This window comes from Podarcis bocagei (assembly GCF_964188305.1).
Source record: "Podarcis bocagei genome assembly, chromosome: 14".
Taxonomy (NCBI): Eukaryota; Metazoa; Chordata; class Lepidosauria; order Squamata; family Lacertidae; genus Podarcis; species Podarcis bocagei.
Window position 1 is genome coordinate 31,909,588 of NC_138139.1, and position 14,020 is coordinate 31,923,607.

The following is a 14,020-nucleotide window of genomic DNA, read 5'->3' on the forward strand; positions in this document are numbered from 1 at the left end:
CAGCCATTAAGAATAACCTCCATGAATTTGCCTTTTAAAGCCACCCAAGTAGGTAGCGATCACTGCAACTTCTGGTAGTGAATTTCATAGTTCATAATTTCTTAAGGTTTTTTTTTTGCCCTCTGCAGCAGGGGGACTTGGTAAAATTTACCTCTTTTTTATTTGTGAACTGCCCTGGGATCTCTTGATGAAGACTGGCATGTTAAATCCATCCATCCATCAAAAAGTTGCTATCATTGATACAGATGAAAATAGGCATGCGAAGACTTATATAGAAATGATCAGCAGTTTTAGGATTTATCTGCTGGTCGTTATGATACAATGGCCCAATCAAAGAAAGTAAGTAATACTGTACTTGAGTCCCATAGAAATTAACAGGGCATAAATTGGGTGCAAATTAGGGCCCGGAGCCTTTGAGGCTACTACCTGTTGCAACTAAGCAGGCCTGGGTCTCATCAGTGCCTGGATGGGAGGCTACTGAAGAACCACTTTTACGCTGACTTGGAGTCCATGACAGAAGAAAGGGAGGGTAAAAAATGTAATAATATTTGTTCTTTCGATTAGTCCTGTTGCACTGCAGGGTGTTGTGTCCCTTTCAGCCCTACAGTTTTATGATTCCAAGGCCTTCCTTTAGTTTGTCCTGAATCTTCCAGCATTCAGCTTCATTGTTGGACTGTATTGGCTTCTAGTATTATGTGAGGTGTGGGGGGGACACCTGTTTCTTTTCACTTTCTGCACTTGTTCATAATCTTACCTATCTCTACCTTGTTTGTCAGTGGCCTCGTTCTTGGTTCCTTTTCTGTTGTCAGCATGGGAACATTGAGTTCACTACTGGAGGGAGGATGTGCACATTATCGACTGAAAAAAGAGGGAGGGAGAAAGAACTTTCCTTTCATACCCGTTCCGGTTTTTTAAAAAATCTTCTAGGATCGGCATCGCCAACACTTCCTTGTTATTTTTGTAACCATTTTATCGCTAATCCCTACAAAACCTTTCATGTGTGAAAGTTTTTGGGTGGGTACAGAGTCAGAATTGTAGAGCTGGAAAAGGGCAACCAAAATGATATAGGGGAAGGAGCAGCGCTTTTTTCCTGGGGGGACACAGGGATACACATACCCCTAAATATTTTGCGAATCTAATTTTGGCCTCATTGAGGGGCAGTATTTCAATATGAGTAGAAAAACGAGAGTACCCCTAAACATTTTTTTAAGAGAAAAAAAAAAGCACTGGGAAGGAGTGACTCCCCTATGAGGAAAGTTCGCAGCATTTGAGATTTTTCAGTTTTCAGGAAAAGGCAAGTAAGAGGCGACAAGATAGAAGATTGTGGATTTATGCCTGTCATGGAGGGAGTGGATAGAGAGAAGTTTTTCTCCCTCTCTCATAACACTATAAATCATGGGCTTCCAATGAGGCTGCTTGTTGGAAGATGCAGTGCAGAGAAAACTTCTTCATGCAGGGCATAGTTAAACGAAGGAACTTGCTCCCACAAACTTGGCTGGCTTTACATGTGGATTGCACAGATTCATGGAGAACAAGGCTAACAATGGCTACTCTCTGCCTCCATAGTTGCAGGCAGCAAGCATCAACTCAGAGAAAAGAGAGTTCTTGTGCTCAGCTCCTGCCTTGCAGGCTTCCCATTGGGGCATCTGGTTGGTCACTGTAAGGACAGGATGCTGGAATACATGGGCCCTTGGCCTGACCCAGCAAACTCTATTTTTTCCATGTACTTACGGTATATGGGGAACAACAGAAGAAGAGGCCCACCCTACCAGGAGGTAGATTGAAGAAGCTGCCTCAGGTAGCAGAAATGCTGCTTATGTCACACAGCCTGCTCTAGGCCCCCCCTAAGCCAGCCAGCTGTGCTCAGGGGCAGTAGAGGATACTACAGTGGTACGTTGGTTCTCAAACTTCATCCATCTTGGGAGTCTGTTTGACACCCAAAATGGTTCGAAAACCAAGGCACGGCTTCCGATTAGCTGCAGGAGCTTCCTGCCCTCAATCGGAAGCCATGTTGGACGTTCGGCTTCTGAAAAACGTTTGCAAACCGGAACACTCACTTCTGGGTTTGCGGCATTCAGGAGCTGATTTGTTCAGGAGCCAAGCCGTTTGAGTACCAAGGTACCACTGTAACTGATCACCAGCACTGAAATATTTATTGATTTGGATTTATATCCTGCCCTCCCTCCCGAAGGAGCTTAAGGCAGCAGACACAACAATAAAAAAGCATTTGTTGATTCTTTTCCAAAAATGTCTTTTGAGATGTTCAGATGTTCAGCAGCGTCCCTGGGGCTGATTCCACCATCGCCACACACCCCTCTCCGCGTCATTTGATGTGAGTCCCAATGTCATCTGACCTTAGAAGTAAAGATCCCCTGCAGCACCCCACCCATAATCCCGCTTGCCCTATAATCCATCCATTGCGGGAGAAAATGCTGTCTTTGGCATTTTGTCTGCAGCCCTTTTCTGTTGATTGAACCTTCCTGAGCAGCTGCAGGACCTTGTCGAATGGCAGCTGGGCAGGCAGAGGAGCCCATTAGCGATATTACATGGGGCTGCGATTCCCAGCGTGATCTGTCAAGACAGCAGTCCCCAGTTCACCCTAGCTGAATGGCAGCAAAGGGCATTTTGCTTGGAGATGAGGATGCCAAGCAGAGAAGCTGGGAATTGGAGCAGCAGTGTAGTGGCAACTTCAGGAGCATGGGATCCCTTTATGATAGTCACAGCCACGTCCCTTCTTAGGTTATACAACTTTCCAGGATTATACAATAATCATAAAGAGAGATGTATTGCAAGTATCAATGCAGGTCTCTTGGTGTTGCCTTTTAGCTAGATCTACTATTTTCCATGCACGTATGTGGGCAAATGGTTTGGAGTTCTCCAATATCTTCTTTCGGAGAGACTTAAATTGTGTTCTCCTTGACGTTGCATTTTATGTAACAAAACTGGCACACCTTTTTATTGAAGCTGAAGCACATTGTGTTGTCAGTGCTCCTAAATATTGTACTCAGCTTTGGAGTATATGGAACAACTCCTTGCCTTCTCCAGAGAGACCCTAGGAGCCCATCCTCAGTGGCTGACACACCTCCTTTCACTCTGACTGGCTCCAATGGCCAGAAAGGGTGAGAAGACGTCATCTCATTGGCTAAGAAGCTCCCCTTTTGTGGTGATTGGGCAGCTTTAGGATGCTGGAGACAGAGATGCTGCTGCAGAAATAGTAACAGATCTTTGACCTACCCCATGTCCCCAGACCACTATACCTCTGAATTGGAGGCAATGTCTCTCTACCATGGCTAAACTCTGGAGGGCTGCAGGTTGGGGAAGGCTTCCCTCTATTGCTCAGAAGTTGGGTTGTATCTAATTAAGTTATACTCTAAGAGTAGACCCATTGAAATAAATGGACCCCAGTCATGCCCATTATTTTCAATGAGTCTCCTCTGAGTAGGACTCGCATAGGCAACAGCCCTCACTGCCTGGTGTCAACTAGGCTTTATTATTATTATTATTATTATTATTATTATTATTATTATTATTATTATTATTAATTTGACTTATATACCACCCTTGATCGAAGATCCCAGGCAGTGTACATTAAAAATATTTTAAGAAGCATAATAATAAAACATAATACAAAACATAATAATACACAGCATAATAACAAAATAATCACAATCAACCCCTCCCCACACCTTTAACAGACTATAGATTATGTATTGGGCAAAGAGGAATGTGTTTGCTTGGCACCTAAAGTCATGCAATGATGCAGTCTCTCTGGGGAGAGCAGTCCAAACAGTGTAGAAATGGTATAAATAAATATATAACCAGGGCAGCCAAGGTGGTCTTGGTCCCAGAGCCCAGTTCACTAAGCTCCTAGTAAGCTTTGGCACATGCCCAAAGTCACCTTGGCATATCCTGTTGCATGCTGGGTAGTTTCAGCACTTGAGAGGTGCCTGGCTTTTTCTAGGTCCGCTATTGGGCACTTAACTATAAATCCTTTGGCGATTTGGCCAGGAATGGGGCTTGGAAGAATCACCCTTGGCTCTCAGAATTGGCAATCATAGTTCTGGAAGGCAACCAAAGAGTCGTCCTAGCACAACCTCCTGCAATGCAGGAATCACAGCTAAATCAACATACTTTGTTTTGAGACTCCAGATAGATAGACAGTTTGGTATGTATTATGATCCTAAGATCTTCTATCCCCATGCCTATTCCTTAGGTGCTTCTGACCCCCTTTGGCTCTCTGGTAGGGCAGGGCTGCTTCAATGAGACCCAACTGTCTCTGCCGGTTGAGAACGCCTGTCCCTAGGCTAGCACTGCTGTCCCTCTAGTTCTTCCCGTTGGACCAGCTGGGATTGAGCAGGTAAGCCCAGCTACTGAAACTACAGTTGTACTGTTTTGCTTCGGTATTATGACACACACAAAGCCTGGGGTGCCTTCAGGTGAGACAGTCCCTTGAGGACTGCGTGATTTGTAAAAAGGAAGTCCCAATTTCAACACCCCAGGGGCATCTCCCATTAACAAGGCTCTCTTTGACTAAGGTTCCCAGAGAGTGGCTGCCAGTTAGGTTATACTGCATTAAATGGCCTCATAATTACTATATGATTTGTTTATAAGATTGATTTAGCGGTTCCTTTTATACAATACAGAGGCTCAAAGATGCTCAACGAAATAAAAGTACAACACACAAAAGCAATTTAAAGCTATAGTTAAGTAATATAGTGAAGGTGTGAGCCATCGCCAATATTTTGTCTGGAAATTTCTATTAATTGTAAATTAAAAGCAATGTGTCCTATCAGTATTGCGTGTTGAGTCACAGTAGCCCCCCAATAATTCACACTTCACACATCAATTTTTGTTTAAGGTTTTTGGCATAATTTTGGCCACAACTTTATTCAAATACAAAAATGTGAGTGGTTGCTTAGGCACTGGTTCCGACTATCTGTCCTTGCCCTCAGGGACAGAGCTGGCCTTCCGGATACCAGCGGAAGCCAGCGTGGGAAACAAGTATTGGGTGAGAGATGAAGCTGGGACACAGACCCACACCTCTCACCCTCATGTTCCGTTGGGGCTTGCACGGCCCAAGTCCGACTCCGGGGACAAGGACGAAAGAATGGCAAGCCCCTGGATTTCCTTTAACGGAATTCCCATTCGCATCATTTGGAGGGGTAGGCACTTACCCCTCCAAGCACCAATTTAACCAGTGCCTAACCGCCAACCTTACAAGTTGTGACGATTTGCTACGCAGTAGGCAAAAACCAAATGGCACCAGCCAATCAGCCAGATGGCAAAATTCCTACCGTGCCCCCGCACCAAGGCGAACGACACCATGACAGGCATAGCAAGGTCAAGCGATCAGCTTAAATAAAAAACCCCCCTATTAAAGGGAGGGAGGGCGGGTGATCCGATGCAAAACGGCCAAGAGGCCGTGCCAACGTCTGGCCCCTGTATATATAGACTCTGACCCCTCCTCCGAATTGGCAACAATCAAAACACCCCAGCAACCCAGTTTAACCATTTAAATGGTCGGGATTCAACTAAATTTGCCTAGTCACTGGAGGGTGGCCTGTTCCCAACCGCAACACGTGCTCTCTGCTAGGGAGAACACGCTTTGCGTGTTGAGTCACAGTAGCCCCCCAATAATTCACACTTCACACATCAATTTTTGTTTAAGGTTTTTGGCATAATTTTGGCCACAACTTTATTCAAATACAAAAATGTGAGTGGTTGCTTAGGCACTGGTTCCGACTATCTGTCCTTGCCCTCAGGGACAGAGCTGGCCTTCCGGATACCAGCGGAAGCCAGCGTGGGAAACAAGTATTGGGTGAGAGATGAAGCTGGGACACAGACCCACACCTCTCACCCTCATGTTCCGTTGGGGCTTGCACGGCCCAAGTCCGACTCCGGGGACAAGGACGAAAGAATGGCAAGCCCCTGGATTTCCTTTAACGGAATTCCCATTCGCATCATTTGGAGGGGTAGGCACTTACCCCTCCAAGCACCAATTTAACCAGTGCCTAACCGCCATGGAGCCCTCAGCTCACCGCCAAACCACTCACAGCCCCAACCAAGACCTCAGCTTGGTCACCACCGCACCAATCCAAGCCTCATTCCCTGAAGCGGAAAGGTGCATGCCATCAGCTTGGAAAAAGGATGGCCTCTCAAAAAGAATCTCGGGGTGGGAAATTGCATCGCCACCAGCTCCAAAACTTTTTTGACCACAGCAGAATTGATGCGTTTTCGGGCCCTTTCAGTGGCAGCCGGGCAACGACTGCCCTTCCAAACGCAGCGTTGCAAAAGCTTTGACCAAAAAATTTTCGCTGTCGGCACCATTGCACGCAGCGTCTCCAGGTCACCCAAAATTGCAGCACGTAGTGACAAACAGTCCATGGGCACCAGGTCGTTCTCACCAAGCTGCACCACAATAGCAGCTGGCGGCCCCTCCAAGAGCAACTGCCTCCGGATACTTGGCAGGAACTCCGACCAGCACATCCCACGTCTGGACAGCCAAGACAAGCGAATATGTGGAGGAAAGCCGAAATCTGGACCCAATCCAGATTGCCGTGCTGCGACGCCAGCCCAATGGACGATACTGTGCCCCACAATCCAAACACGGGTCACCGCTAAACCTGATAAATAAGATGAAACAAGCAAAAATTGTAAGACACCAATAATGTTAACGAACATAATCTTTGAATGCATTCGATTTCCAACGACCTGTATTTTATTTCCACTGCCTTATTAACATGCTTTCCGGCCTTCTTGGTGGTACGTTTGTCTAGGCATTGGTTCCCGACTAGCTGCACCTGACCTCAGCAGGGCAGCACTGACGACTGGGCCCCACCATATCGTCAGTACCAGCAAACATTGTGGGGGAGTAATGAATCCCAAGGCAATCGCATCCCGCCAGGTGTCGTTCCCCATAGGGGAAAGATGCACCCCATCTGCCCTAAAGAGGGCAATAGCCTTGAAGAAAATTAGGAGGGTGCAATATTACAGAACCACCTAAAGCAAGGACCTATTTTATTTTATTTGTTATTTTATTTACTTTATTTATTTTATTCTATTATCCACCGCCTTATTAACATGCTTTCTGGCCTGCTCGGTGGTAGTTTGTCTAGGCATTGGTTCCCGACTAGCTGCACCTGACCTCAGCAGGGCAGCACTGACGACTGGGCCCCACCATATCGTCAGTTCCAATAAACAGCATGGGGGAGGAATGAACCAGGATCAGACTCAAGCTCACCCCAAATGCTCCCAGGGACTCTTGCATGGCCCTACCCCTCAAAAGGGGTCGACAAAAGCATGGCAAATCCTTGGATTCCCTTAATGGAACATCTTTGCGCATTGGAGGGGACAGGTGCTCCAACCCCCCCTCCAGACCACCTTGAACCAATGCCTTAAATTATTTTGAGTCCAGGGAGAGCTGCCATCAACTCAATCCAAGCCCTCTTGCATGCAGGAATGCAAACTTATGCTGGAGGAAGACAGCAAACATTCTCGCCCAGCTGTACCACCAGCACTGCGGGAGGACCTGCACAGGTCACACTCGACCGCACCAAAGGAAGGATCTCCTCCCAAAGCATTCCCCATCTGGACATCCAGTATATGTTCACATGGGCAGGAAGACTGAGATGACGCCCCAGTCCAAACCCGTCAACATGCTTGCCAGCCTAGTGTACAATGCTGTGGCCCAAATGTGCACAGCTGCTCCTATGAAAAAAGGAAACAACAGACAAGCATCAGCACAGACATCACTGTGACACTTCCTGATATAATCCTTGTCAGCGTCAGACTTCCAATGACCCGTATTCACAATCCTGTCTACTGACAGGCCCCCAGTGTGCAGCCTTTGCAGCAGCACCTAATCGTAAGGAATGAGGAGTGTTCAGCGGTAAGCAAGCCGCAGGCTCTAATAACTGGTGCACGACGTAAGCACATTGATGCCGGGCTAACGGGAACCCATTTTCATGCACTAGGAGCGGGCCAGCCCCCAGGGAATAAAAAGCCAAATATTCTGTTATCCATAACCGGGCAAGGGCCCTCCTCACCTGTGGCGGGAAGCCTGATTGTGGCACTCCTGCCCACTAAGTCTGTTTTAGAGTTACCAGCTCTAATGACAAGCTCCAAAGGATAAGGAAAAGTCCTGAAGCAATAAGCCTCCAGAATCTCGGCCCCGTGCTGGCTCCAACAACCATTTCCCCAACCCTCAGTGCGAAAATGCAATGGACTACTGAAAGGAGTCTCACCTTGATCTTTAACCCGCAGACAAGTTTTAACTTGTTGCAGATACTGCATAGGTAAAAATTGACCGACTTCCTGCCCACTGTCCTATGAGGTTGGAGCCTATTCCAACCTTCCAAGGCCCTGCACACTGCAAACTTTATACAAGGGTCTCTGAAAAATTAAAGCTTCAATGAAACAGACATTGCAGCGGACTGAATTCGGATAGTTATAACCGCATGCCCAATCTGCAGCAGGTGGACCAAATACTGCAGGATCTGCTCAGAGGATGGGGGCAAATTCTTCCGAATGGCCAAGAACTGCCAGCTTAAGGCTAAGAAATCCATCCAGGCCTTCCCATAAGAGGTAAAAGCAGAAGGGGAAATGGAATCTGCCGCTCTCTGAAATTACTAATTGTTGTCAAAATGCCACAAGACTGGAAAAGTCTGGCAATAGCCGAGTCTGGAGCCCAGGATCTGAAGCGCTTCATCTGAAAATCGGATAGTGTCAGCGTAATTTGGAGAGTAGAAAGCACAATATTAAACCTTAAGTGGCGCAGCTCGAAAGCATGAGCGGAGGGGCAGAGACTGTGCTACAGCATGAGGACTGTTTTGCCAAGACGCTCACCACCACCTGGTTATCAGACCAAAAGCAGATCCGATGGTCACTGAACTCCTCGGGCCACATGTGAACTGCTACTACAATGGGGAAAACTCAAGAAAAGTTATGTCACATGATTGCCTCACCACACCAGGCTTGAGGCCATAGCTTTGCACACCAGCAGCCCTTGAAATAAAAACCAAAGGGCAAAGATCCAGCAGCACCAGCATGAACCTGAAAATCCCTGAGCGGGTTCAAGGTATCCTGCCATGGCGAACTACTATTGCATACATTCAGGAATTGCTACCATCGCCTGATATCTGCCTTCACCACATTTGGTAGGCATACACAAAGGTAAGGGGACCTCTGTCAGCATCGCCCTTGAGCCAGTGCCACCAACTGGACTCATCCACTTCAGCCCCAACTGGGCTAGGCGAGCTGGGTAGCACTTCCAGAGACCACCTTCTGCACATGAACAGGTCAAAGTGCTGTGGACTCACAGCTTAGAGTTGTGAGCACCGGATTCACTCCAACAAAAAGACAGTCGTCGCACAGCAGAGTACAGCAGAGTCTGAGTATATAAACAACTCAGAGAGCAGCTCTGTAGAATATCTTCTTTATTCTATCTACAACTATACAAACTATATACAGAGCTTAATAGGTCTAAGCATAAATAAATGCTGCACTGCACTGAGTATCTGCAGCTGCCCTTAGCAGCAACCTTATCTCTACACATGATCTCTAACACTCAGTCTCTCTCCCTCTCCGACACTGACTGACTGACTTGGTGCTGGAGCAGAATAAGTAGAGACCAGAACACGCCTCCTCCTCTCTGGAGAATCAGCAGACTCCTCAGGAGATTCTTGGATATGGGAGGGGTGAAATCTAGGCAGCCTGGCCTAGTGGGAAGATTAGTTAAGTGACCCAGCAAGATCGGATCTGGTGAAGCATCACTTGCTACAGAGGAAGTATTACAAAATAACTTCCTTCAAGGCAGACAGCTTCTCCATAGCCAAGTGGTATGTTTTAGCAACGATATCCAACTGGATCCCTAAATAAAATGGGAATATGGGCAAAAGGTATTGAGCTATTGCTTGCCAGCTTCCAGCCCCCGCTTGGGCAGGGGGCATCTTGTGCAGCCATCATGATATGTAAATTTACAGGGCCGACGCTGGCCAGAACCCCTAAAGAAGTCCCAACCAAGCTGCCGCCAAGCCAGCTTCCTTTTCAGACACACACTCTGTGCAATGCAAAAAAAAAAAAAAAAAAAAAACCCACCAAAAAAAACAACAACACACACTCCGTGCAGTGCACACACTCTCCATGCAATGCAACTACACACTCCGTGCAATGCAAAAAGCACGCTCTGTGCAATGCAACTACACACTCCGTGCAATGCACACACAAAACCTCTGTGCAATGCAACTACACACTCCGTGAAATGCAAAACACACTCTCTGCAATGCACACACCTTTCATGCAATGCAACTACACACTCCGTGCACTGCACCCTCTGTTCAATGCAACTACATACTCCGTGCAATGCACACACACTCCGTGCAATGCAAAAAACCAAAGCAAAACAAAAAACACTCTGTGCAATACAACTACACCCTCCATGCAATGCACACGCACTCCATGCAATGCAACTACACACTCCCTGCAATGCACACGCACTCCATGCAATGCAACTACACACTCCCTGCAATGCACACACCCTTCATGCAATGCAACTACACTCCATGCAATGCAACTACACACTCCGTGCACTGCACACCCTCTGTTCAATGCAACAACAAACTCCGTGCAATGCAACTACACACTCCGTGCAATGCAACAACACACTCCGTGCAATGCAACTACACACCCTCCGTGCAATGCAACTGCAAATCTCCTAGCAATGCAATGCAATTGCAGCCCGTGCAGTGCCGTGCTCTGCAACGCACAGAGCAAACTGCAATGCGGGCACGCAAAGGTGCTTTCTCCCAGTTGCATATTGCAAACATGGCGCCCATTACATCCCTCGCAGTGAGGTAACCACCAAAAGGACTTAAGTGTCCAGGTATAGCAATGGGGGAGCATGCAGCTGTCCCATACAGGGACCAATCCTGCAACCTAGGCATTACCGGCACTATGCGCTGACCCAGTGAAACCAATGCTTCATGGACCACATGGGGACACTATTCAGGCCGGAAACGCTTCCAGGCCATCGAATTCTAGGGCAAAGCCCTAGGATCACCTGCTAGGCCAGGCATAAATGTTTCCAGTGAAATAGCAGAGTTGAGGTAGCCCACAGCTTGTCCAGGTACCCCTGCTTGCCCTTTTAGAGGGAAGCACCCCTTCAAGAAACCCAAAGTTCTTTTATCACAAATGGGCCGAACTGCCCAGCGACAGAATAGCCCATAAGGAGCAGTTTGTTTTGTTTTGTTATAACAATGGCTAAGAGGGGGATATGAACTCCCAGGTCCTAGTCCTGCACTTTAGCCACTAAGCCACAATGGCTCATCTCAAAATGGCAGTCGCCTCTATCAGGGCAAAACAAACTTAAAGAAAATAAACTTGTTCAGAAACAGCATAGTTCAAGAGCATATACAGAGTGCTCATAGTCCTTGGAGGCACAGGGAGCCATAAAGCCAACCTTCGGGGATACTATAAACGAAAGTGATATCAGCTAAGCTGGGAACAGCCCTGACTAGCCCCACAATTTCAACAAGAGAAATGGGGGAAACCTTTTTGCGAAAGAAAGCCCCTAACGGGGGCTCTCTCACTATTGGGAAAGGCAAGCCACAGATACAGGGAGAATCTTCCTACAGGGCAGGGTAAGGGGTGGGGTGGGAAATTGAACAGGAAAAGGGGGGAATTAAATTATTTAAGGGACTAGAGAGGATTAAAAGAAAGGGGAAATAAAGAAATAAAGAAATGTAACCAGACAATGAGAAGATTGTCCCAGTGCTCCATGTGATCCGATGCAAAACGGCCAAGAGGCCGTGCCAACGTCTGGCCCCTGTATATATAGACTCTGACCCCTCCTCCGAATTGGCAACAATCAAAACACCCCAGCAACCCAGTTTAACCATTTAAATGGTCGGGATTCAACTAAATTTGCCTAGTCACTGGAGGGTGGCCTGTTCCCAACCGCAACACGTGCTCTCTGCTAGGGAGAACACGCTTTGTAACTCAAGGCCAAGAAGCTACATTGGGAGGGATATAAATCTAGCCAAATTTCAGGGAAATGACTAGTTGGAAAATAGAAAGCTACCTTTTACTGAGTCTGACCATTGGTCTATCTAGGTCAGTATTGTTTATACTGACTGGCAGCAATGGTTGTCCAGGGATTCAGGCAGGGGACACCCGGAGATGCCACTGGGGATTGAACCCATGACCTTCTGCATGCAAAGCAAATGCTGCCTACCTCTGGGTGATATCCTTTGACCTGAGAGCCATTTCAAAAGTCTGCTCTGAATCAAGATCTGTCAGGCCGTTTCTGCTGACCCAAAAAAGGGCAATCCCTGTATGAAGAAAGCTCTTGAGAGCCAGTGTGGTGTAGTGGTTAAGAGCAGTAGTCTCGTAATCTGGGTAACCGGGTTCGCGTCTCCGCTCCTCCACATGCAGCTGCTGGGTGACCTTGGGCCAGTCACACTTCTTTGAAGTCTCTCAGCCCCACTCACCTCACAGAGTGTTTGTTGTGGGGGAGGAAGGGAAAGGAGATTGTTAGCCGCTTTGAGACTCCTGAAGGGGAGTGAAAGGCGGGATATCAAATCCAAACTCTTCTTCTTCTTCTTCTTCTTCAGAATAGGCCTGCCCTAATCCTAGGAAGCCAGAAGAATTTAAATAGTAGTAGTGTTTATTTATGAACAACAGAAGAAACAAAAACTCATAGCAGCTAGGACTTGCTATATAGGCCAAACTAAGGCCATGTTCACATGATACATTTAAAGCACTATGATACCACTTTAAACAGTTATGGCTTCTTCCCCCAAATAATTCTGGGAGCTGTAGCTTGTTATGGGTACTAAGAGTTGTTAGGAGGTCCCTTGTCCCCTCACAGAACTACAGTTCCCAGAGTTTCCTGTGAAGAGGATTCCACTGTGAAGCCACACTGGGAATTGTAGCCCTGGAAGGGGTACGGGGTCTCTTCACCCCTCTAAGCATCCTTGACAAACTATAGCTCCTAGAATTGTTTGGGGGAAGCCATGACTGTTTGAAGCGGTATCAAAGTGCTTTAAATATATGGTCTTGATGTGACCTACGTTTCTTATTATTTTCCCAAGGGGCTGTAGAGGGAATCTCACACTCCCAGAGAGGGCAAGTTTCTTTTACAGCCTGGGCCGGCAGGGCACTAATGCCAGCCCAATCTCTCCTTCTCTGGTTAGATCAGGTAAAAGATGTTTTATTTATTTATTCCATTTATACACTATCTTTCCCCCGAAGGAACTCAAGGTAGTATATACATGGTTCTCCCCCTCTCCCCATTTGATCTACACCACAACCTTGTGAGGTAGGCTAATCAGAGGCAGAGACTGGCCCAAGGTTATGCATCTGAGAGTGAGGATTACGAAGCCTTGTCTCCTAGGTCCAGGCGCTGTAACTGTTATACCACACTGGCTAACCATGCTACTAACCATGGCAGCCACATGCAACCATTTGAGGGAACTCCCCTTCCCAAACTTAATTAATCACCCTATCATTTGTTGCCGTGGTGAATTATCTGTGCCAAACCCAAACAGAAACAGTGAGTTGGCTCTCAGGAAGAGATAACCGATACGCTTGCAATTAATTAGTTGGTAAAGGGTGTGGCAATTTATCCTTGCAGATAATTCCCGAGGAGCACGCTCAGTGTGTAGAACGTTCTAGAAGTTCAGTTTGGCCTAGGATTACGGCAGGTTTGGGGGTGTGGAGGGGCTGTGGGCATATCTCCCCGCACTGTGGCATCTCATGAAAGTGGGGGTAGTGGAGCCTTAAAATCCAGATTGCTGCTGGCCCGTCTGGGTTGTGTTGAGCAGAGCTGTGACATGCCCCTTCGTGGCTCCTGTTCCTCCCTAGCAGGGATGGCGCTTCACCGGACCCAGAAGCTGAACCTCTTGCGGCTGTTGGTGCTTCTCACTGTGGTGCTGGCGGCCATCAAGTATTTCTTCAGGGACAGGTGAGTATCTTTCGGACAGGCATTGTTGTCTTGCAAGGTGGGAGTGGTGAGCCTGCGGCC

General features: G+C 47.3%; 1 protein-coding gene across 6 annotated transcripts in view; it reads left to right on the forward strand.

Annotated features, from left to right (window-relative positions):
- The window catches only part of LOC308573687 (hexosaminidase D-like), a 50,401-nt gene that overhangs the window by 12,784 nt on the left and 23,597 nt on the right, over window positions 1-14,020 (forward strand). For 2 of the 6 annotated variants that reach the window (XM_081170891.1, XM_081170893.1), the window contains exons 2-3: window positions 4,214-4,357; window positions 13,861-13,960. In XM_081170891.1, the coding sequence (XP_081027017.1) occupies window positions 13,866-13,960 (95 nt within the window). In that variant the 5' untranslated portion in view covers window positions 4,214-4,357; window positions 13,861-13,865. Of the gene's footprint in view, window positions 1-4,213; window positions 4,358-13,262; window positions 13,961-14,020 lie in introns of those variants that run through there. The other 4 variants (XM_081170892.1, XR_014002153.1, XM_081170890.1 and 1 more) reach the window with 4 other exon arrangements.